The following is a 23,660-nucleotide window of genomic DNA, read 5'->3' on the forward strand; positions in this document are numbered from 1 at the left end:
GACCAAACTGATTAATTATTTGAAAGACACATTAAACACAGGCTGTGGTGGCTGGCAAAAAAGCCAAACTCACCTGAGTATTCTGCTGCCTTGTTGTCCGTCTTGGGGAAAACGTCCCCCCCCCCCCATGTTCAGAAATGGGGATTTTTGATGTCACAGGCTACTGTTGTTTTGCATGTGTCCATGCATCACAAAGTTGATTCTCAACTATCAAACATGGGGTGGGAATTCTTGTGTGGCAAAGGCAAGACTGCTTTGTATATTATCCCACACCGGCATGCTTCTCAACAGGGCCCGCTCCAACTTTTCCGTGCACTCAAAGGCAGGTTTCCAGTGCTCCAACTACTTCAAGGATGTTGGATAAAAATTCTCAATTGCATTGTAAAATTCCTGTTCCTTCATTTCCCCACCCTTGCCTCAACCAGACCGCAGGAGGGTGTTTGTGGGTGATGTGACAAATCTTTCTCTGAGCCTCGTGAAATTATTTGGAAAGGTACGAATATGCAGTGCAACTTCTGTCACCAATCAGTTGTTTTTCTCGATTGCCTCTGCCGTCTTTGGAAAAGTGGCTGTTTGCCTTCTAGGCAAAACAAGCCTCTATTTTGTGCAAAGGTCACAGAAGACTTTCTTGGACAGCGTTGGGCATGTGTCTTGAGTGAAAAAATATGCCTTGTGCCCATCAAAAAATCAACAACATTCTGTCTAGTGCTGGTCGCAGAGAAGGGGATCGTGTACTGCCATTTTCCAACAATGTGAGATACTAAAGGCTAATACATTGGCAAAAAAGTCTTTCAGTTCTTCCACAGAAACCGTGTAACTGGAAAGTATTTATAAGCTTTCACGGCAAAGAACTCCAAATCCAATGGAAGACAGTCAGCTGCTGTTGGCCGGCCGTTATGAACAAGGTGAGCACCACAACCAAAATCATAGAATCTGATCTCCTCCCCTAATCTGATTTGCAGTTTTTGGCAGACATTCTTTTCCTGGCACCGTTAGCACCTCCACTATTTGTACTGGCACTGTCTGCACAAAACCCAACGAGCATTTTCAATCCCTTGATATAGAAATCCACACTGCACAGCAGAAGTTTCAGGCGGTAGAAAAGAACATTCAATAGTGTTTGTGATTACCACATCAGAGAGGGCAGCTGGGGGTTGTGTGTGTGGCCAAGGGGTAGCTCAGGAGGTAGAGTAAGGGTAGCTGGGGGCTGTGTGTGACCTGGGGGTAGCTCAGGGGGCAGGGAGGGGACAGCTGGGGGCTGTGTGTGGCTAGGGAATAACTCAGGGGGCAGGGAGGGGGAAGCTGGGGGCTGTATGCGGCCAGGAGGTAACTCAGGGGGCAGGGAGAGGGTAGCCCGGGGCTTTGTGTGACCTGGGGGTAGCTCAGGGCAGGGAGGGGACAGCTGGGGGCTGTGTGTGGCTAGGGAGTAACTCAGGGGGCAGGGAGGGGGCAGCTGCGGGCTGCGTGTGGCCGGAGGAGCTAGGGGCTTGTGTGCAGACAGGAGGATACCTCAGGGTTCAGAGAATGGGTATCTGGAGGCTGTGTGCCAGGAGGGATCGGTGGTCCCCACTGTTCCCTTAGGGCTCTGCCAGCCGTGGATCTGGGCTCCCCACCCCTGCCGCTCTCACTGGTTGTGGGAGCCCGGCTGTGGCTTCCTGCCTCCAAACTGTGTCCTGCACTTCCCCTGAAGTGTGGAGGTGCAGCATGCCCAGTGTCGCCCAGCTCTGCCCATGGGCTTCGGGGCTTCTATTGCACGGGGAGCGCTGGGGTCCTGGATTCAGCCCTGGCACTTACTCCTGGCTTCAGTTTTCAGGGGTGGGGATTAGGACTTCGGCCACTTAGCTCCTGCTTCCAGCCCTACAGGGGTTGCCAGGGCTTGTGGCTTTGGTCCTTGGGGGAGGAGAGTGTGGGGGTTCAGGGTTTCAGCTGGGGGGGGGGACATGCCAGCGATCAGGGCTGCTACTCGGGGGGAGGGGCATGCCGGGGTTTGGAGCTGCTATCTGGGGAGGGGAGAGGTGCACTGAGGACCGGGGCTGCAGCCTGAGTGGTGCTGGCAATTCAGGGGGTGCCCCATGGATCAGGGCTACAGCTCCAGGCTGCTGGGAATTCTGTGTGGGAAGAGCCAACAGGGATCAAGTTTTCAGCCCCACAGAAGGTGCCGGGGATCATGGCTTCTCTCCCACATCCTGAAAGGGCTGTCAGACCCCTCCCCCCTTGGGACACTTGGCTGTAGGGTGCTCATGGGGAGGGGCGACACACCCCTCACTCACACCCATCCCCATTACCCCCTGTCACACACAGGCTGCCTCTCCTCCTACTGGCTTCTTGTCTTTCTGTCTCCGCGCCCTGCCTAAGAGCACCACTTGCTGGCCACCCCCTGCTACAGTCACCTGCCAGCCACAAAGAGGAGGCTGCTGCTGCTGAGCTGATGCCCACTGACCAGTAGGGGGAGAGCCAGAACTGAAAATATGGGTCCTCCCCAGGAAAGCTCATCACCTAATAAACTATCTTGTTAGTCTTTAAAGTGCTACATGACTGCTGTTTTTGTTTTTGTTTTACCAAGATCAGACCAACACGGCTGCCTTTCTGACCATTGTTAAGAAAAAGTCGGGAGAGCTGCAAAAGTGTTTAAATATGGGACTGTTCTGTTAAAAATGGGCCGGATGGTCACCCTCGCCATCCTGCAAATGATAACTGGGAATTCTTAAGGAATCTATACACTTACTACATAATCCAGAGACCAGCTGCAATGGGTGCATTAACCACGTCTACACTGTTAGATATACTTTAAATTCAGACATTCCAGGGCTAGAAGTGGCCAGAGTGACAATCTGGTTTGCGCTCTTGTGTAACAAAGGCCATAAACTCCCTCAAAAAATTCCCAGAGTGGATCTCTTAGGAAAACATCCAATTTGATTTAAAATTGCCAGGGATGAAGAACCCACCACGATCCTTGGTAAACTGTTGCAGTGGTAAATTGCTCATTATTAAATTGTATGCATTATTTACTGTCTGAATTCATCTAGCTTTGCTTTCCAGCCATTGGACCATTTGTGCAGTGTATATTTGTGTGTATATTTTAAATCTTTAAAATGTATCTGTCATTCAAAAATTAATACAATTCAATCCAATGAATGCTAATTCTGAGATAATACGAAAGGCTGTGGAGAAGTATATTACTTTCTTTGGGGTCGATCTGCCAATTTATAAAGACAAATGTTAAAGAGATAATGTAGAAAAAGAAAATGTTATTCCTGGTGCACAATTAAAACAAGACTAATTGCTAAATGCACATAGGTTGGGAAAAAGTTTGATAAAGAAATGTTCATGCATGTTTCTTTTGGAGGGCGGGTCATATTCCTTCATATAGAAAGCTAAAAGAAGGGGTAAGGGTAGCAGGCAGCATGTGCCAGCATTCTTATATGTCCTTTCAACAGTTGGAAAACCTTTCACTTTTGTAACAAAAAATAGAGAAATAAAATAGTTAAAAATAAAAGGCTTGCTGCCTTTGCTCGCTTAGGGTAACTTGGAGAACCAAGGTTCAAGGTAAACAGGAATTGCTGTTCCTGTAAATGAGACCTGGGAAGAACGTGTGGTAATTTTAAAGTTAATATTGGGAAATATTTGGGTGTTGTTCAGTGTTTACAATCACTTTTCTAATCACAAAGAATCACACCCTCATGAGATATGATGAAACTGGTTTTGAGTCAAAAAAATTGCCACACCAGCCTGAACCAAGTACCGTAATTAATAGGGGTTGGAGACTTATTTGTTTTCTGCTTTTCTGGGGTCCAGAAAGCAATATACACATTATGGTCTTTAAAATGCTCTTTCCCTTACTATTAAAAATACTATATTTTGCTTTCCTTTCTTCTCTCCTTTTCCCTTACAAACCTGATGATGGTAAAATCCACATCTACAAATCACGTGACTGTGTGGCTATATAATATTGGAAGTCTGAGTTTTCTTGGTCACATTTGCTCTAGATTTTGCTTGTCAGTGTTTGCAAACACCCTAAGAAGTTATTTGCCACTATGAGTGAAAGAGACCCTCCGCCAACTGTCGGAGGCTTCTCCGACCCCGAGCCTGCAAACGAAGAAATCCGAAAGATTGTTGAGCAGGTGAGTCACAGCCAATGAATGATGTAAAACAAACTAACAGCGAAAAAGGGTATGTCTTTAAAGCAAATTCCAGAGAGATTATGGAATGAAGCTAGAATTTATTTTAAAAATCTAACATCCAGCGTTGTCAATGAAAGCTCTCTAGACAGCTTCAGAGCATGGGACATGGAGAAATTGCTTAAGAAGAGATGATGCTGACTGCAGTCCAGGAAATTCTAGATATGCCAAGGTTGGAAGGGGTTAGCTAGTCTGACCACGTGGTTTACACAGGCATAGAACTTTTCAATCTCTTAATCAATTTACTGTGGCAATGTTCATTTTCTGTTGTGCTAGTTTTTCATCAAATGTCATGTGGCACCAAGTATAATGCCGTACAGTGGTCTGTTACATCAGTGGTATTACCTTTTATCAGCCACTTTTATAAGCTCATCAAAAATGTTATCAAGTTAATCTGACAGGATCTAAGTTCCATAAATTCACACTGATTGGCATTAAGTATACTAATTTCCTTTAATTCTTTATTAATCGAGACCCATATCAGCTGCTTCAATTTTTTACCTATGGTCAATGTCCAATTGGCCTGGATTATCCCATTTATTCTCTTTAAATAGTAACACATTAGCTTTCTTCCAAGCTTCTGACCTGATTTTCAGTCTTCTCAAAGCTCTAGGGACATGTACAGAAATAGATGAAAGACAGCAAGGTCTAGTGGTCTTTATAAGCGCTAGAAATTGAATCTACACAGCCAATTAAGTGCCAGTGCAGTTCAACTGATAGTAGCAGCGATAGAAACACCTGTGGACACAGGGTTTTACAAGTTGCCATCGAAGCTTGACCTGTACAGAACTGGCTGACGGGGCAGTAAAAATATCAGTGTTCTGTCTACACGGGCACTTGTGTACTTGGACTAGTGGAGCTGCATGGTTGGTGCATTAGAGGTCGCATTTGTTAATGCAGAGCAGCCCAGGGAGACAGGCTTTTGTTCAGGGCTGCAACTAGAGTCCCATTACTGGGGGAGGGAGAGAGGATAGAAGAGGGGAGTGGGTATTGCAGAGACCCTGGATTCCACTATTTAAAAAAACAAATAACCTTCTAGGAGCCCAGGGGCTAGGTAGATCCCTGGGAAACCTTGGATTTTCAGAGTTTGTCAGGACCTTGCTGTGATTTATAACGTTGGCCTTTCCGATAATGATTTAAGGCCCCTTGAAGGTTGTTTGGGCTTGGGGGTCTGGAGGAGGGGAAATACCCTGGGACTGCCTGGCTCAGCCGTGGACTCACTATGTGACCAAAGGCAGATCACGTTATCTCTTTGTGCTTCAACTTCCTCAGCTCTAAAAGGAGGACTGAAGGGGGAGGAGGGAGACTGACACGTCCCTTCCTCAAATGGGGACCGTAAAGTTGAATTCATGTTACTAAGATATATTGAGAGTCTTCCTCAAAAGGCAGCATGGAAGTACAAGACATTGGTGGTGTTGTGTGCACGCATTGTAGAAATGTAACAGACTCATTCTCTCTCAAATAAATAACCAATTTTTAGAAGCCAAGTTTAGCTGCAGACAGCACGTATCAGAAATGAGGCCACAATACTTGGCTTTCAGTGAACACAAATGTGGCACAAAGGTGAAACGTCAAGTCAGGTTCTGCTTTCATTGCCATGAGGGTCAGCAGAGGGTTTCCAATGTCCCTGCCCGTTCACTGAGAGCAGACGATAGCCTCTGGAGGGCAGCGATGTAGGGACCTGGACGACTTCAGGAAAGGACCATGCACTTGGAATGATTTAAAGCAGCAGTTCTCAACCAGGGGCCACAAGCAGGTTTCAGGGGGCCCCAAAATAAACCAGAGAGCAGGGCCAGCGCTCGACTTCTGGGGGCCCAGGGCAGAAAGCTGAAGCCGGAGCCCTGGCACCCGGCGTTGAAGCCCCCACATGGGGCTGAAGGCAAAGGCTGAGCCGTGGAGCTTTGCAGGGCCCCAGGCAGTTGCCTTGCCTACCCGCCTCGGGCCTGGCTTTAATCTAGTTGTCTAATGTGAAGAAAACCAGTTGTTGTGGCACAGGTGGGCTGTAGAATATTCACCACGCGCAGCAGGGGGGAGTCAGAAAGAAGACTGGACACTCCTGACCTAAAAAAATACAACAACATTATTCATTGCTCTCTCATCCATTCCAAAAGACGAAACCCTTGCCTGGTGCTTAGAGCAGCAGAAAGAACTAACGAGTCCTGACTTCCCCTTGCTGGCTCTGCCATTGCGTAAGATCTGTGTGTGCTGAGGAGAGGGCAGCCTGTGGTCCCACCCATAGTCCACACAGTCAGGTGCCTAAGTACCTTTGTAGATGTGGGCCTTGCGCTCTGCCCCTCTTTTCTCCATTTTAGTCCTAGCTAGTTTAACTGGCTCCCCACCCTGAATACTGGCTGCTGAGAATCCCTTTCTTACACACACTTAATGCAGGGGGAGCCTGGGTGTTAACTCAGGGCTAAAAATTCTACTGGTCAGCAGGGTGCCAAAGGTCCTGAGTGCAATCTAGCCCCAACCACCCTGGCCCTATCCATCTGTGGAGCGTGTTGTCCCCTGAGCATTCCCTTCCTTCCTCTCCTAATCTTAGATAAGTCCAGAAACAACCTCCAGCCGAATGGATTGCTCCTTAAATCTCCTTGGCCTGAATCTGGGGACTAGGCAGCTGGCAGCTTGGCCTCCCTTGATGGCCAATAGCTAACTGATGGGTAAATGGTGCTGGAGGTTGGGGGGTTGTGAACGGGGAGAGGGGACAGCTTGTTTGTCTGAGACAAGGGCAGCGGGCTGAGGGGACGTGTAACTTGCCACACCCAAAGAAGCACAAAGCCTGGGTGCAGCGCCCTGAAACTCCTGAGAGCAGCAGAAGGGGAGGTTCCATGGGAGCCGGAGGAATGTTTAGTCAAGAACAGGGGTGTCGGGGTTCTGGGCGCAGGGCCATGATTGCAGCATTTGGGTCCTAGGCCGTGTGTGTAACTGCTGCTTGGGGAGGAGAGCTCCCCCGCCTGTGGCCCCGCCCATACTCCACCCTGCTCCGCCCCCTCCCCACTGTCACCCTCCTCTATTCCCTCCCCCTCCCTGCTCAACCTGTTCCAGCCTAATGCCTGAACCCAAATGTAGCAAATGACATCTGAAAAAACCCTCTCCTACTATTTATTTCTAAAGAAAATGGAGTATGTTTTGCACTGCATGCCAGATTGTCGAGACTGGGACCTAAATAAAAGCACTAAATTTGGGGAAAACATGTCAGCCACAGGTTTTTTGATATACCCTGGAAAAACCTGATATACCAAATAAGATAAACCATAATATATACCTGAGATACCAAATATACCAAATAATTAGAGTTATTTGCAAAAGTTTGTAAGAAGGGTAAGTCAGTCATCTTGCTGAATACAACAGTAAATATTATGCAATACATGATGCAGCTCTTCTCTGTTTTACATTTTCTTAATTGGTATTTCTAAGCTGACTTTATATTTGTACTCCTAAGCCTTCATCAAGCAATGCAGATAGATAAATAGTTTAAACGGAATCGAGTCTTTTTTCTGAGCCTGCAAATGAGCAGGGCCTTGTGTCCAACCTTTAGGGAAAGGTTGGACGGGCCTAACCTACGGGAGCCCTAGGCTGCAGCTGGGGTTATCCCTAGTAAACTAGCTAGCGTGTGTGTAGGGCATGTATTGTGTGAATGGTTTCCATGGAATGCTTTTCCTTCACAATCAATGTGCTGGCTTAGGAGGAGCGGTGTGATAACCTGTCGCTGCTGGCTCAGCACTGTTCAGAGCCTGTGGAGAGAAAGCCGTACAGGTGCTGGCCCGCTGAGGCAGGCTGGCTTGCTGGAGAGATCACACAGTAGCTCAGGAAGCTGTGCAGCCTGAACTCCCTTCTCAGGAAAGAAAGAGAGAAGGGCCTTTGCCCAAGAGAGGTGATGGCTGAGGAGCTGTGGGCCTGGAGTGGGTGCCCTTGGTGGCCTCAAGGGGAAGCACAGGTGCACTTGCCCTAGACCAGGGCTATTTGACTTTAGAAGCCCGGGGGGAGGTTACAATGATACTCACAGAATCAAGTAAAAGCTTTCAGGAAAGGCCAGGCAGCAATCCTAGTTTTGGGACGTGAAGCCTGTTGCAGGATTTGTGGAGCTCAGGAAATAGGGTGGGAAGCTCTGAGCTGAGTTGAATTGTTTGTTAAGAAGCAAGTTCCAAAGAAGCGAAATGTCTGCTGCATGTAAGTTGATGTACCTTTTTCGGAAAGCTGAAGCATTAAACGTATGATAAGAAGGAGTGTGCTGAGCTTTTTGCACATCCTAATCCTTTCTTTTTCATTATAGGTGCAACCACAACTGGAAGAGAAAGTGGACGTGAAATATGAATACTTTGAAGCCATTGAATTTAGAACGCAGATAGTTGCAGGAACAAACTACTTAATTAAGGTCAGTACTCAACAAAATCCCCCACTTCTTCCAGCCTTGGCAAGTGTTCTACTTTACGTAGAATGGAGCTGTCATTTGGAGTGGCTTGAGGCAAGATGTTCAAACAGTGAGCAAACAATGCAGGGAAAGGTCCAAGATGACTTTTCAGTAAGGAAGAGACAATCTCTCGTGATTTTTTCAGTGCCCACCTAACATCTCTACACGAGATAGCTGGCTGCTGTTTCTCTACAGGAGTAGAAAAGAAAAGAAGGGGGTTTTGTGAATCCCACCTAAGTATTTATAAAGCACACGTCACACGAGTTCAGCTTAAAATTGCCACATTTTGGGCTTGCCAAGAGGGCAATATCCATTCCAGACTCTCCAATGGCTTTTACAACTCTCACCCTCCGGCACTGGCCTTTGCTATTGTGTAAGCACAAGGGTATGTCTGCACAGCAAAGTTATTTCGAAATAACTTTCCTAGAGTCTCCACAGCCAAACTGCTATTTCAAATTTAATTCAAAATAGAGGAGCGCTTATTTTAAACTTGGTAAACGTCATTCTACGAGAAATAATCATAGAATCATAGAATCATAGAACTGGAAGAGACCTCAGAAGGTCATCAAGTCCAGCCCCCTGCTCTAGGCAGGACCAATTCCAACTAAATCAACCCGGCCAGGGCTTTGTCAAGCTGAGACTTAAACACCTCTAGGGATGGAGACTCCACTACTTCCCTAGGTAACCCATTCCAGTGCTTCACCACCCTCCTAGTGAAATAGTTTTTCCTAATATCCAACCTGGACCTCTCCCACCGCAACTTGAGACCATTGTTCCTTGTTCTGCCATCTGTCACTACTGAGAACAGCCTCTCTCCATCCTCTTTGGAACCTCCCTTCAGGAAGTTGAAGGCTGCTATCAAATCCCCCCTCACTCTTGCTTCTGCAGATTAAACAGACCCAAGTCCCTCAGCTTCTCCTCATAAGTCATATGCTCCAGCCCCCTAATCATTTTGGTTGCCCTCCGCTGGACCCTCTCCAATGCGTCCACATCCTTTTTGTAGTGGGGGGCCCAGAACTAGACACAATACTCCAGATGCGGCCTCACCAAAGCCGAATAAAGGGGAATAATGACATCTCTGGATCTGCTGGCAATGCTCCTCTTAATGCAACCTAATATGCCATTAGCCTTCTTGGCTACAAGGGCACACTGTTGACTCATATCTAGCTTCTCATCCACTGTAACCCCCAGGTCCTTTTCTGCAGAACTACTACTTAACCAGTTGGTCCCCAGCTTGTAACTATGCTTGGGATTCTTCCGTCCCAAGTGCAGGACTCTACACTTGTCCTTGTTGAACCTCATCATATTTCTTGTGGCCCAATCCTCCAATTTGTCTGAGTCATTCTGTACCCTATCTCTGCCCTTAAGCGTATCTACCTCTCCCCCCAGCTTAGTGTCATCCGCAAACTTGCTGAGGGTGCAATCCATCCCCTCATCCAGATCATTAATAAAGATATTGAACAAAACCGGTCCTAGAACCGAACCTTGGGGCACTCCTCTAGAAACCGACCGCCATCCTGACATCGAGCCATTGATCACTACCCGCTGGGCCCGGCCTTCTAGCCATCTTTCTAGCCATCTTACCGTCCATTTATCCAATCCACAATCCCTTAACTTGCTGGCAAGAATATTGTGGGAGACCGTATCAAAAGCCTTGCTAAAGTCAAGGTATATAACATCCACTGACTTCCTCATGTCCACCGAGCCAGTTACCTCATCATAGAAGCTAATCAGATTGGTCAGGCACGACTTGCCCTTTGTGAATCCATGCTGACTATTCCTAATCACTTTCCTCTCATCCAAGTGCCTCAATATGGATTCCTTAAGGATCCCTTCCATGATTTTTCCAGGAACCGAGGTAAGACTGACCGGCCTATAGTTCCCTGGATCATCCTTCTTCCCTTTTTTGAAGATGGGCACTACATTTGCCTTTTTCCAGTCATCTGGGATTTCTCCCGATCTCCACGACTTTTCAAAGATAATAGCCAAAGGCTCCACAATGATATTTGCCAACTCCCTCATTACCCTCGGATGCACTAAGTCCGGACCCATGGATTTATGTACGTTTCGCTTTTCTAAATAGTTCCTAACCTGTTCTTTACCCACCACGGGCTGTCCATCTTCATCCCATCTTGCATCACTTGGCGCAGAAGTCCAGGAGCCGACCTTGTCCATGAATACAGAGGCAAAGAAAGCATTGAGTACTTCAGCTTTCCCCACATCATCTGTCACTAGGTTACCTCCTTCATCCATTAGGGGCCACACACCCTCTCTGATCACCTTCTTCTTGTTAACATGCCTGTAGAACCTTTCTTGTTATCCTTCACATCCTTAGCCAGTTGCAATTCCATTTGTGCTTTCGCCTTCCTGATAACCCCCCGGCATTCTTGAGCTATACCTTTAAACTTCTCCCTGGTCATTTGTCCAAGTTTCCACTCTTTGTAAGCTTCCTTTTTGTGCTTAAGTTCACCAAGGATTTCCCCTGTAAGCCAGTCCGGTCTCCTACCATGTTTGCCTCTCTTGCTACGCTTCGGGATGGTTTCTTTCTGTGCCTTCAATAAGGCTTCTTTAAAATGGTGCCAGCAGTCCTGGACTCCTTTCCCCTTCAAGTTAACATCCCAGGGGATTCTGCCCATCAGATCTCGGAGGGAGTCAAAATCTGCTTTTTTGAAGTCCAAGGTGTGTACTTTACTACTCTCTTTTCTTCCTTTCGTCAGGCTCCTGAAATCTACCATCTCATGATCACTGCTTCCCGGGTTGTCACCCACCTCCACTTCCCCTATTAGTGTTTGTGAGCAGAAGGTCAAGCTGCGCACGGCCCCTGGTCGGATCCTTCAGCACCTGTGTCAAGAAGTTATCCCCAACATTCTCCAAAAACTTCCTGGATTGCCTGTGTACTGCCGTATAGGTTTCCCAGCAGATGTCAGGGTGATTAAAGTCCCCCACGAGAACCAGGGCCTGCGATCTGGAAGCTTCGCTCAGTTGTCCGAGGAAAGCCTCATCTACCTCATCCACCTGATTCGGTGGCCTGTAGCAAACACCAACCACAACATCAATGCTGTTGTTTGCTCCTTTAAACTTAACCCATAGACTTTCAACAGGTTTTTCTCCCTCTTTATACTGGAGTTCAGAGCAATCGTAGTGCTCTCTTACATATAGTGCAACTCCTCCTCCTTTTCTCCCCTGCCTGTTGTTCCTGAACAGTCTATACCCTTCCATGACAGCGTTCCAGTCATGCGAGTCATCCCACCAAGTCTCTGTTATCCCAATTAAATCATATTTCTTGGTCTGGGCCAGGGCCTCCAGTTCTTCCTGTTTGTTGCCCAGGCTTCTCGCATTAGTGTACAAACACTTCAGGTAACCAGTTGATCGTCCTATCTTCTCCATTCGAAACATGGGTCCTCTTTTCTTGCCCCTTCCTCTCTGCATTTCTTCCTGGTATCCGACTTTCCCACTTCCCTCAGGGTTTTGGTCACCGTCCCCCGACGAACCTAGTTTAAAGCCCTCCTCACTAGGTTCGCAAGCCTGCCCGCGAAGATGCTCCTTCCTCTCTTCGTTAGGTGGATCCCATCTCTTCCTAACAATCCTTGTGCCCGGAACAGAGTCCCATGGTAGAAGAAACCAAAGCCCTCTCTGCGACACCATCTGTGCAACCACGCATTTACGTCCTCAATTCGACTATCCCTGCCCAGTCCTTTCCCTTCAACAGGGAGGATGGAGGAGAATACCACTTGTGCTCCAAATTCTTGGATCCTTCTTCCTAGTGCTACATAATCCGCAGTAACACGCTCAAGATCATTCTTGGCCGTATCATTAGTTCCCACCTGGAATAGCAGGAAGGGATAGCAATCCGAAGGTTTGATCAGCTTGGTAAGCATCTCAGTGACATCCTGAATGCGAGCTCCTGGTAAGCAGCACACCTCTCGAGATTCCAGGTCCGGACGGCAGAGGGATGGCTCAGTCCCTCTTCGGAGGGAGTCCCCGACCACCACCACCCGTCGTTTCCTTTTGGGCGTGGTGGCCGTGGAACTCCCATCCGTAGGACTATGCATCCCATGCCTTCCAGTAGATGGTGATCCCTTCTGGTTTCTTCCTTGTGAGGTTCCTTCCAGAGCTTTCAGCACTGCAGAGCCTGTGGAGAGAGCTTGAAAGCGATTGCTTACCTCTATAGCATCGGGGGATTCCCGTGCTGGCCTTTTTCCCCTTCTAGAAGTTACATGCTGCCAGTTCTCTTCTTGGTCACGTACTGCCCTCAGTGGCTCTTCTGCCTGCTGTGCTTGAAGGATTAAATGCTGCCTTCTATCGAGGAAGTCTTCATCCTCTCTGATCAAGCGTTGGGTCGACACTTGGGCCTCCAGTCCTCTAATTTTTCCTTCCAAAATGTCAACCAGCTTGCACTTCATGCAGATGAAATCCGTTCTTTCTTCCGGGAGGAAGACAAACATGGCACACGCTGTGCAGGTAACAACAGCAGACCCATCACCAACCATCGCTGCTGTCCTGGAAAAGGGATTTAAAAATAAAGGCAAGAGAACCTCCCGCCCTTCCCTCTCCCCTTCCGAACTCCCTCTCAAAACTCCCTGTTAGCAATCACCTGTTTGCAAGCTCCTTGGTCGCTTGCCAACTCCCTTATAAAGCCCCTCCCCCTACCAAGGCTCAGCCAATCAGCAGAGGCTTCTAGAATTCAAACTTTAATTAGAAGCCAACAGTTGCCACCTGCCAATCACAGCCAATCAAGGGGAGGGGGAGGGCAGAGGGGAGGTGGAAAAAAAAAGCCTCATTCTCAAACACAGGGGAAAATAAATAAATAAACAAAAAAACAAAAAAGAACACACACCAACCCTCACTCAGAAACACAAGCTCAGCACACAGCAAGAAAGCCCCAAACACAACACCCACTTCCCTCAAGACTCCTGTATCTGCTTCTCCTCTACCTGGAGAACTCCCTCTCTAAAGCCTCACTCAAACAGGCTGGCCAAATTTGAAATAGCTGTGTAGACACTTATTTCGAAATAGGGGGCCTCTAGCCCTTCCCAGGGTGCCCTGGTGGCCACTCCAGCCTCAACTAAGATCTGTCCTCTCTCTCCCTCCCTCCCCAGAGCCCTCAAAGGGGTTGACTCTGGCCACAGTGCCTGTGCCAGCTCCAAGCCTGCCAGTCTAGAGCCAGCAGTCACTGCCCTTGACCCAGTGGCCCCAAAACATGAGCCAGCAAACCACTGGCAGCCAGCCCCCCCACCGCTCCCCAGGAGCCTGCCAGGACCCAGAGAAGGCAGGTGCCTTCCTGGTCCAGGGCAGAGATCAGGGTGGACCTTATCCAGGTTTGGGGGGGGATGCCCCCAACTTCCATGATCTCTGCACTAGATGGAGGAACGCTCCTGTCTGACAGGATAGCTGCCAGCCTGGCCACCAAAGGCCACATGCGAACCCAGGAGCAGGTTTGCATGACAATCAAGTTGGTCCGGCGAGACCCCCCAACCCTGAACCCTGAGCTTCCCCTCCCCCTTCTTCCCCTTGCTTCCCCCTTCCAGCTCCCTCCTCCCAGGTTTCCCCCTCCTCTCTCCCACCAGAGTCTCATTTGCTCCCCCCCAGTTTTGTTAAATAAAGAGAGTTTGTGTTCATGACACTATGTGTATTTTATTTGACATCAGGAAGGGGGTTAGGGAGGGGTAAATGGAAGGACGTGAAGGAGGAATGAGGCACAAGTCCCCAGTGGAGCAGACCAGGGAGGCTCTTAGTGCTCTTCAGGGTGAAAGCTCTCCCGCAGGGCCTCCTGGATACTGACAGCCCCCAGATGGACCTCCTGGATGGCAGGCTGCTGAAAGTGCAGCCAGGCTCGCAGCAATGCGTCCAGGAGAAGCACCAGAGAGTCCAGGGGCACCTCTGGCTCCATGTTGCAGAGTGCAGGGTGTCCCAAGTGAGGGCAACCAGAGCATGCAGTGGCAAAAATGCTCTGCTGTCCCTCATCGAGATAGGCAAGCAAGCAGGGAAACCTGAGAACCAGCTGCCCAGGCGTAGGCGGGGTGTCCCTTTAAGCACAAACTTCAGATAGCCTCAGGCAACAGCCACACAAAGACACTCCTGACTGTAGCCAGTCAGGAACCCCCCCTGTAACATCCATCTTTGCTTGCCTGGAAGCATACAGGGCACACAGAGCAGTAAAATCAGCATAGTCTGTGAAGCCTTGACAGGAGGCCCGGATATGCTAGCTCACAGTGACCCTGGATGGCTGTAAATAGAGATACGCCAATTGTTGACTTCGAGGCCGGGAGAACTGTCTTGGCTGGCACCTATATTGATACGAACACACAGCCGTCCACGGGGGGAGGGATCTTCCGCCCAGTAAAGAATGTCCAGTACTCATAATTTAGTTATCTCTCTTGCAAGTGTAAATTAAGTTGAAACTCCCTTGTAAGAACTGGCGTCACAAAGATGGACCAACACAATTTGGCATCGTAGATAAGAAAGAAGATACTGGCCCCTATTTGGGTATAAAGATGGGTCCAGCAGCACACTTACTCTGATCGTCAATCTACCATCTATCTGCTGGTCGGGTTAGGTGATTGGCCTCCTGAGGTTCCACGGGGACGCCCATCTCGTATTTGTCTTTCCTAGTAATTGAGGGACTGGTCCTGGCCTGATACGCTGGAGTTGAGAGGCAAAGAAGGGGGTAAAAATTGTACCTGGATGTGTCCTTTGTCTTAAGTGTACACATAGACTTAGAGCTCTGATGCTCTGCCTGACCTGGTTCCGGCCAGCCTGAAATGCGATTCAGTGTCCACTCAGTGTGGACGTGCTATTTCGAAATAACTTATTTCGAATTAACTATTTCGAAATAAAATAGTTTGAAATAACGCTGTGGTGTAGACATACCCCAATGGCTTTTCCTTCCTTCCATAGCCCCTTCTCCTCCCATGCCCTGAAAGGAAGCAGAATCCTGTTCCCCATGCTCACCCCCTAGGCAGAAGGCCGGCCGGGGGAGTCTGGGGAGAGTTACTGAGAGGATTCAGCTGTACACTCTCAAACTCCTCTAAGCAATACTAGACACAGCGAGTGTGTGTTGGGGAGGGTAGATCTCTAGGTCCCCACAACCTTCTGCTGCAGAAGTGCAGTCCAGCCCCTCTTTCCTTTCAGTCCTCGTGATCCAATTACATGTTCCAAGGCTCGCACTTCAGGGGAAGGGATGAGAAACTGATTATTAAGGAGATTTTCCCCTTTCCCAAATGTTTTCCTAGAACGGGGCCCTGTGGTCGGTCACAAGCTGCCTGGGACCCAGAGGCCAAGGCTGCTCCTTCTGTGGAACACGCTCTCTGAACATTCCTGCCCCAGGCCTCATTCTGGTCTCCTGAGCCAGAGTCCCACCTCAGACTAGCCTGTAGCCCAGCGGTCAGACATTTCTCTGACAAGTAGAAAACCCATGACCAAGACTTGTCCTGCACAAGAGGGTATTGACTGGGATCTCTCCTGGCCTTGCATCACTGGGGGATGGAAGTGTTTAGGGGTGGGATTTTCAAAAGCACAAAGTAAGGAGGAGGGGACTTTCCGAATTGTCTATGGAACTGGTGCACCTAGAATCATGTAGGTTCTTTGAAAATCTTTTCCAGGACCCTAACAGGAGGCACTCATTTTTGAAGATCTAGGCCTAAGACTTGAGGATTAAATGTGTACTTTTGCTACAGCATCCCCCAACAAGATTTACACAGCGTCCCCCAACAAAGGCACAGCATGTCCTTGTGCAGTCCAATATCTTTGGCTCTTTGTTACTGAAGAGCAACAGATTGGCTGGCTACAGCCAGCCAGTCAAGGGTTTTTTAGGACCTGCTCTCCTGTCCTGTAGGGATGTGTTTTTTCCCATTATAGCGCTGCTCTGGATGGAGGATGCCATTTTGAAGAGCGTACTGGTGTGATGTGACATGCAAGGTCATGCTGGTGGGGTGGGGTGGCATGTACTTCAAAATGGCATCATCTGTGTAAGATGACCAGAATCATGCAGGTGGGATGGACCACGGGATCCTAGAAGTGACAGATTGCTGGATGTTCTGGAGATGCATCAGTTGCCACTCTAATTGCCACTTACATCAGAAAATACATTGCATCCCCTCAAAACAGCAGGAGAGCGCCGAGAGAGAGGCCAGAGATTAACTGGACCCAGAGAAAGCCAATGAAGAGAGCAAGTGGGACAAATGGCTGGTTTCATAAAAGAGAGACAGATTTATTATTTTTAAAAAAGGTTCTTCAAATAGGAAACAGGTTACAGAGGATTTGATCTGACCTTGGCTGTCCCACCTCCTTACTGAGTGCCCTAGCCACCAAATTAGCGCTAGGAACCAGGAGACCCAAAATCAACTCTCTTATGTACATCAAATGAGGATAGTATTGAACCCTGGTCTCCCACATCTTAGGAAACCCTAGCCACTGGCCTAAGGGTTACATGGTGGAAACCACTATGTCCTCCTTGGGCTACTTTCTAAATCTCTCTTCCCCCAAAATAAAAAAGAATAATTTTGGAAACCTTGAAAAAGCCTGTCACCATTTCCAAAGAAACAGGGGTGGGTTTTTTTACCTGTGACAGTCAAAATTCACAAAAACTCATAGTTTTGTTTGATCTGAAACTGCATTTGTGGTGAATAAGAGATTTGTCTGTAAAATATTCACCCAGCCCACGTGAGAGCACTCGCTTACCTTCCACTAGGACTCACTGCTCTCCGTTTCCTTTCTGGAGGTGCGGTGCTTTGGGTTTGGTTCTTTAGCCAAGCAAACGGACGTCCAACAAAATTCCAAACGCACGTCAGCCCTTGCTGTAAACTCAGCTAGTCCCTAGAGGGTCCAACAGAAGGGCTTCTTCCCATTACTCCCTTTTTGCCTCTTACCTGGCTTTCGTCAACTGACTCTCATGTAGAAGATGAAGAAAACATCTCCTTTCCCCCAGCTTTCTTTGCCCCTCTGGAGTGTCTGTACTGCGATACCCTTCTAGGGCGCAAGGGGTTAAGTCTTCCACCGCCAATCTAGCCATGGGATGTGAGGAAAGTCAATGAGACTTTGCCTTAGGAAAATAGGTTTGAAATCTTTTGATTTTCCTAACACAAACTCACCCTGACTGCCTGGATCCCCACAGAGATGTGCAAAGTGCAGAAGATAAGGGGTTGAGTGGGATCATTTTTGGAGTGTGAAGAATGGGACTTAAATTAAGCTCAGGCATAAACAGGTGCAACTCCCAGGGCAACTGATTTTTGCCATGCTCATCTAGCATCTGTTGGCTGCTATTTCTCTACATGAGTAGAAAAGAAAAGAAGTGGGTTTTGTGAATCTCACCTAAGTATTTATAAAGCACGTGTCACACATGTTCAACTGTAAATTGCCACATTTTGGGCTTTCCAAGAGGACAAGTGTGAAGAATGGGACTTAAATTAAGCCCAGGCATAAACAGGTGCAACTCTCAGGGCAACCAATGGAAGTAGCAGCTTCTTAGGGCAGGGCTGAATTTGACTTTGTGAGTGCAGGGATAAGATATCAATTTTTGCTGATCATCAGGCGCATCCTAGTTTGGCCACAAAGGCCTGTTTCTGTTCACACATGTGGTGTAACATGGGTTATGTAAATCCATGTTGGATTTAATTTTTATTTTAGAGCTATTCAATGGCTCAGCAAGGAAAATCCCCCGCACATCCCTTCCTTGGAATCTGCTTAGTCCTGCTCTCTTTGTCTTTCAGGTTTCTGTCAGCAACAGCACTGAAGAGTGTGTGCACCTGAAGGTGTTCGTAAGCCTTCCCTATGAGAAGAAGGAGCCCAGTCTTACTGCCTATCAGACTGGCAAAACCAAACGTGATCCACTGACCCCCTTTTAATGATCCACTTGGAATGGGCTCTTCTGCTGCTCTTTCTACAGAGTCCCGGCTCATAATGCTCGTGCCAATACACGAATGAAAATAAAAGGAATCTGATTTTCAAACCAAAGTTTGTGTTTCCATGTTGCTTGTAACAGAAGGGTACGTTCATTCCAGCAGTAAGCAACTGCTGCTAACTCACCAAAGGCCCTACTCTCAAAAACTAAAACAGGAGCCCACATTAGAAGTCATGCAGGAATTTAAAGAAACAATCAAATTGTTTCCCAAGCAACTCTTTTAACAAATAATGGTGTTGGTGGTGGGGGACTGGACAGATGTGCCTATCTGAATGAGAGAGGCTTGGGGTCAGTCAGGGTCTGCATGAGGAAGGCTCCTAACTCCCGAACAATCCCCTGCAAAGAAATGAGTCCATACTTCCCCTAACCACACCTAAAAGTCCTCCAGGTTCACTTTCAGGCTCCTTCCCTTTCTCTCAGACTCCCCCAGTCTTCTCACTGTGTCTGAGGGGTGTGGGAAATACTACAAGACAAACTTGCTGACAGGTATTTTGAACTAAATTAGCAAAACAATTGAAACTGGCATTATTATAGTGTCATATATTGACAAATAATATATGCAGAATTTTAATATACTGTGTGCAGCATTTTTAACATTCTGGCGCAGACAAAGCCACCCATGTCACCAGTAGGTGAACACTTTTCACACCCTGTGTTGGAGCTGGTCTCAAAGGAAACCTGTACAACACCTTCAAATAACAAGCTTGGAAAATTAAATTAATAATACCGCTAGATGCTAAAAAGCATGAATTGAACAGGCTTCATGGTTGATTACAGCAATGTGTAAGAGTACCTCTCTCCTTTTGCTTAATAGCCTACTTCAAACTCCTTTTACATAACAGTCTAATCTTTATTTTCCACTCCCTGCAAGTGGTGTTCTAAGACAGGCATTACTCCTTAAACCTAATAGTCTGTCCTAACTTGAATTTAGATCAAACACACTAAGCCCTGGTCTACCTTAGGGAGTTATTTCAAAATAACAAACAGAGCATCCACATTACCAAGCCTGTTATTTCAAAATAAGCGGCTGGTTATTTCAAAATAATAACTCCTGCTTTTCAGGAGGACTAACCCTAGTTTCAAAATAGTTATTTTGAAATGGCAGTAGTATGGACTCTCCACAGCTGCTATTTGAAATAATTACTCCCCAGATTCACTCCAAGTAATTATGCCCCAGTGCTTCCTGTGGCTCTAAGTCAAGATAGCGCATCCACATTAAGGGAGCCTGCCTCAGACTAATTTCAAGGCTTCCCTGCAGTGTGGACATGCTATTTTGAAATAGCTATTTTGGATGTTGTTATTATTTCAAAATAAATTATTTCAAAATAATTTCCTCGTGCAGACATGCCCTGATATTTCCCCTCTGTTGACCCATTAGCTCAGAAGCCTGTATCTTTCATCAGCAGAATTTGGTCTAGAAAAATATATTACTTCACTGACTTTGTCTCTCTTACATCTTGGGAGCAACACAGCTCCAAGATTGCAAACACATATTAAAAATTGACCCTGTCACTTTTAATATACAAGATCAAATGCAATTGTGGGACTTTTTGTATAATGTAAATTTCCCGTTTCCAGGAGGAAATAATTCCCTGAATCAGTGCAGTAAATACATTCATTTGTGACCGCAAGTATCACACTGGCAGCTTATGTGAGTGTGCAACTTGATGCTTGGTGTATTGTAAGAAGTCAATACCTTAATATGTAAACTGCACTGAGGTATTTACCAGCGCCTTGCTTCCAGGAATACCAGTGCCACCAATACATTCAAACGGTCTGTTTTCGCTCTTAAGCAGGTGTCTGTCTCAAGACCGTCAGCCTTAGAACTTCCATCCACAGCTTGGTGCATAGCTAAGGAATGGCACATAACATACTGTGCTGGCTTCCTCGCCCCCCTAAGGTGAGTTGCAGATGGGTGGGGTTGGAGAGAGACCCAGGTGGAAGAGCGTGAAACAAAGGGTTGATCTGAGGGGTGGCTTCTGTTGCCTTTGCCAGGGGCAGCGCTGCTGAGTCAGGGCCCCAGGCCCAGAGCCTCAGAGGTATTTAGGGTACAGTGGCAGCTAAAGGCCTGAAAACCTTTGAGGCTCTGGGCGCTAGACACAGAGCTTGTGGGAGTTCCAGTAGGGCTGGCAATGAATCGCCATGAACGCGTGTGATTCCTGCAGAGCACAATTAACACCTTCCTTTTGAACAGGGGATGGGAACTGGTTTGATGTCCTCTCCTTCACCTCTCCTCTCTGCAGTTATTGGCTTACAGATAAAGAACCCTTCCAATAAACTGAGAAGGAAAGATAAAAACTGGCTTAAAGGTGAATGTGAGAGAGAGAAGGGCTTCAAAGTACATCACCTGCAGGTTTGCTAGTCCCATTCAGATTTGTAAGACTGAAGGTACGTCTACACTGCAAGCTTATTTCGGAAAAAGCTATTGTGGAAGAGATCTTCTGGGATAGCTTGTTTCAAAATAGAGCTTCCACGCTACAGGGAAGCCTCAAAATTAGTCTGAGGCAGGCTCCTGTAATGTGGACGTGTTACCTCATTTTAGATCCCCAGGAGGCACTGGGGAGGAGCTATTTAGAAATAGCAGCAGTGGAGCGTCTACACACGCCCTCTTCTGAAAGAGCTTTTTTGGAAGAGGCGTTGTTTCTCATGGAATGAGGTTTGCCAACATCGGAAAAAGCCCTCCATTATTTCAATTTTCTTTCAAAATAACACAATTGCTAGTATTGTTTTTCTGGAATTATAGCCATTATTCTGCAAAAACGGTGCAGTGTAGACCCACCCTACATATATTCTCAAGGCAGCTAATGCTGACATCAGACAAGGCTGAATTATGATCTTTACTCTTGTACGCTGGAGCCAAGTGCCTTTCACCCTAAGTAAGCTCTGGCCAGGAACAACTATATCTCATTTTTAAATTCTGATGCTCTGAAGAGGTTTTAAAAAGGGCTGCACAGCACAAAATACATACAAAGGATATGGATTCCTTATGTGTGGTTTAGATGAGAGTAGAGAATAATAAGAAAGCAGGACTCTAGAATTTTATTCCCACTGCTGCTGGTGGCTGGCTGTGTGACCGAGCAAATCGATTTTTTTTCTGAGTTTATCTTTCTGGGACATCAAAGTAATCTTCTGTAAAAAGCTTTGAACCCATTGATTGTATTCGAGACTGTTAGTCTATTATGCGGTTGTGCAGTGTTACAAATTGCTGCTTAATTGCCCAGTGTTGTAAGCAGTGGTGCACCAGAACTGAAGCTGTTATTTTAAATGTTATAAAGAAGTACGCAGCCCTTATGACAGGAATGTAAACTTCAATATGCAAATTAATGCTGCCAAGTATTTTTCAAGATGGTTGCAAAATAAGGGGGTGCAGGGTTTGAAGTGAAATGTTGTCACTTCAAAATATTTTTTAGAAGGTTTTCATACCTTTGGCCAAAAAACAGGACCAAAATGGTCGTTGGATTTTTGTTTCCTACAAACCAGGCTCTTGATAAGTAGTAAGTAACCAGGCTCATTTTTATACCATCTTTTTATTGACAACAACTTTGTTACTTAAAATAAAAAATTGAATTTGTCAACTTCATTCAGAGTATTTCGAACCGTTCTACCCAGTACGTTGAGCTGAGCGTCAGTCTGATATCAGCCTGAAATAGTATCTTTGAGCGAGGCAGGAATTGTTCCCATTCCGGCTTTGAGGTAGGCTGCCAGCTGCCAGCCCATGCTGGCTATGACCCGGCAGTCCCATGGGCTGGAGCAGCCTTCCACGTGCAGCAGGCCGGGGGCCGTTCTGAGGGAACGGTTAACCATTGCCCGGTAAGCATCACGGTGTCAATGGGGAGCTTGGAAGGTAGATGTAACTTAGCAGAAAAGGGGGCTGTTTTAGGGGAGTGCCTACTAATAGAGCTGAATCTGGTTTATATCACCAGGGCCAGCCTGAGCCATTCTTGCGCTCTGGGCAGTGGGCAATCGGCACCTGACTGACATGTACTGGGCGTCGCGCCCCGAGGCGCGGGGTGCACGGGGGGCGCCTGATGCAGCACTCCCTACCACTTCAATCAGGCGCTCCCCATAGGTTGGTGCCCTGGGCACCACTTAATCCGGCCCTTTATATCACCCATCTAGCCAGTTGGAGATAGATTCACAAAGAGACGTAGGTGCCTAGGTCCTAAATTAAAGTGCCACTCAAAACCCTTGCTAAGCTGCCACCTAACCCTACAGTCAGCTAAAAATTACTCAGCGCCTGCATTTCTGCCATTAGGTGCATCAGAGACTCAAAGTTCCTTCCTCTGGGCATGCACGCTGCTGCCTCAGTCTTGGTGCCCACGCGCGCCTCTCATGCTGAATCCCCAGCAAGATCCTCAAACCAAGTGAAACTAGGCAGTGCTCTGCCTGTCTTGCCTGCAGGGCACAGTTTGGTAGGTGTTCTCAGAGCACTCGGAACTTCACCCAAAATGGGAGGGGAGGAAAGACTCACCTCTGAGGCTGGTGTAGAAGCTATTTTATGTTTAGCTAGAAGCCATCTTGTATAACAGAAACCATTTCAGCTTTTTGTCTTTGCACGTAGGCCAGAGTGAACTTTCTATCACCCCATGCGCCAGGCCAAGACAGATGTGCTATTGGAATGTGTTAACTGGGCTGGTTCAGAGAGGAGAGGTATTCTCTCATACCTGTCCGCCATCTTGTTGATAAGGCTTTGTTTTTCCTAGTTTAATTGATTATTTCTGTAATTGGATGCCCTGACGTCAGACTGTTTGGCTAAGGGTATAAAGATACTAGGATTGATTGTATTAGCAGCCTTACTGGGCCCGACTTTTCTGGGACCACATTTGGCTCACTTTGCTTTACTGATCAATAAAGCAATCAGTTGTTAGCCGCCTAAACAGAGAGGAGCGTGTTTTTGCTTCGACAATTTGGAGGTTCCACCGAGATTCCTAACGCGCCACTTGCCTGTATGGACAGACCGGCACTCCACTTCCAAACCTCTCAGAGCGCTCAAGGGAAGGTAAGGAGATACCTGTTACGAAATCTCCTGGTGAGGGCTTGGGATTTGGAGTGACGGCCGGCCATTGGGGTAAGGGGGGCTACGGAATTCAATTTTGTAGAGCGGCTAACATTTTGTTTGTCTGTGTCTGTTTTTGTCTATCAGGCGTGTCTTATGTGTCACAGTTCCAAAAGT

At 47.3% G+C, this 23,660-nt stretch overlaps 1 protein-coding gene across 1 annotated transcript; it reads left to right on the top strand.

The window, feature by feature from the left end:
• Positions 1-3,963: 3,963 nt before the first annotated feature.
• On the top strand, positions 3,964-18,540 carry LOC142819211 (stefin-C-like). Its single transcript, XM_075904458.1, has 3 exons — positions 3,964-4,121; positions 8,452-8,553; positions 18,297-18,540. Exons 1-3 carry the CDS (start codon positions 4,035-4,037, stop codon positions 18,429-18,431), a joined length of 324 nt encoding a protein of 107 aa, XP_075760573.1. The 5' UTR covers positions 3,964-4,034; the 3' UTR covers positions 18,432-18,540.
• Positions 18,541-23,660: the final 5,120 nt, after the last annotated feature.

Source organism: Pelodiscus sinensis, chromosome 1 (assembly GCF_049634645.1).
Source record: "Pelodiscus sinensis isolate JC-2024 chromosome 1, ASM4963464v1, whole genome shotgun sequence".
NCBI lineage: Eukaryota > Metazoa > Chordata > Testudines > Trionychidae > Pelodiscus > Pelodiscus sinensis.

Bases quoted from the DNA above. Each gene is read 5' to 3' on its own strand.
- LOC142819211 (XM_075904458.1), top strand. From the start codon at position 4,035: ATGAGTGAAAGAGACCCTCCGCCAACTGTCGGAGGCTTCTCCGACCCC. The intron at 4,122-8,451 runs GTGAGTCACAGC...TTTTCATTATAG, and splicing joins TCCGAAAGATTGTTGAGCAG to GTGCAACCACAACTGGAAGA. The intron at 8,554-18,296 runs GTCAGTACTCAA...TTTGTCTTTCAG, and splicing joins GAACAAACTACTTAATTAAG to GTTTCTGTCAGCAACAGCAC.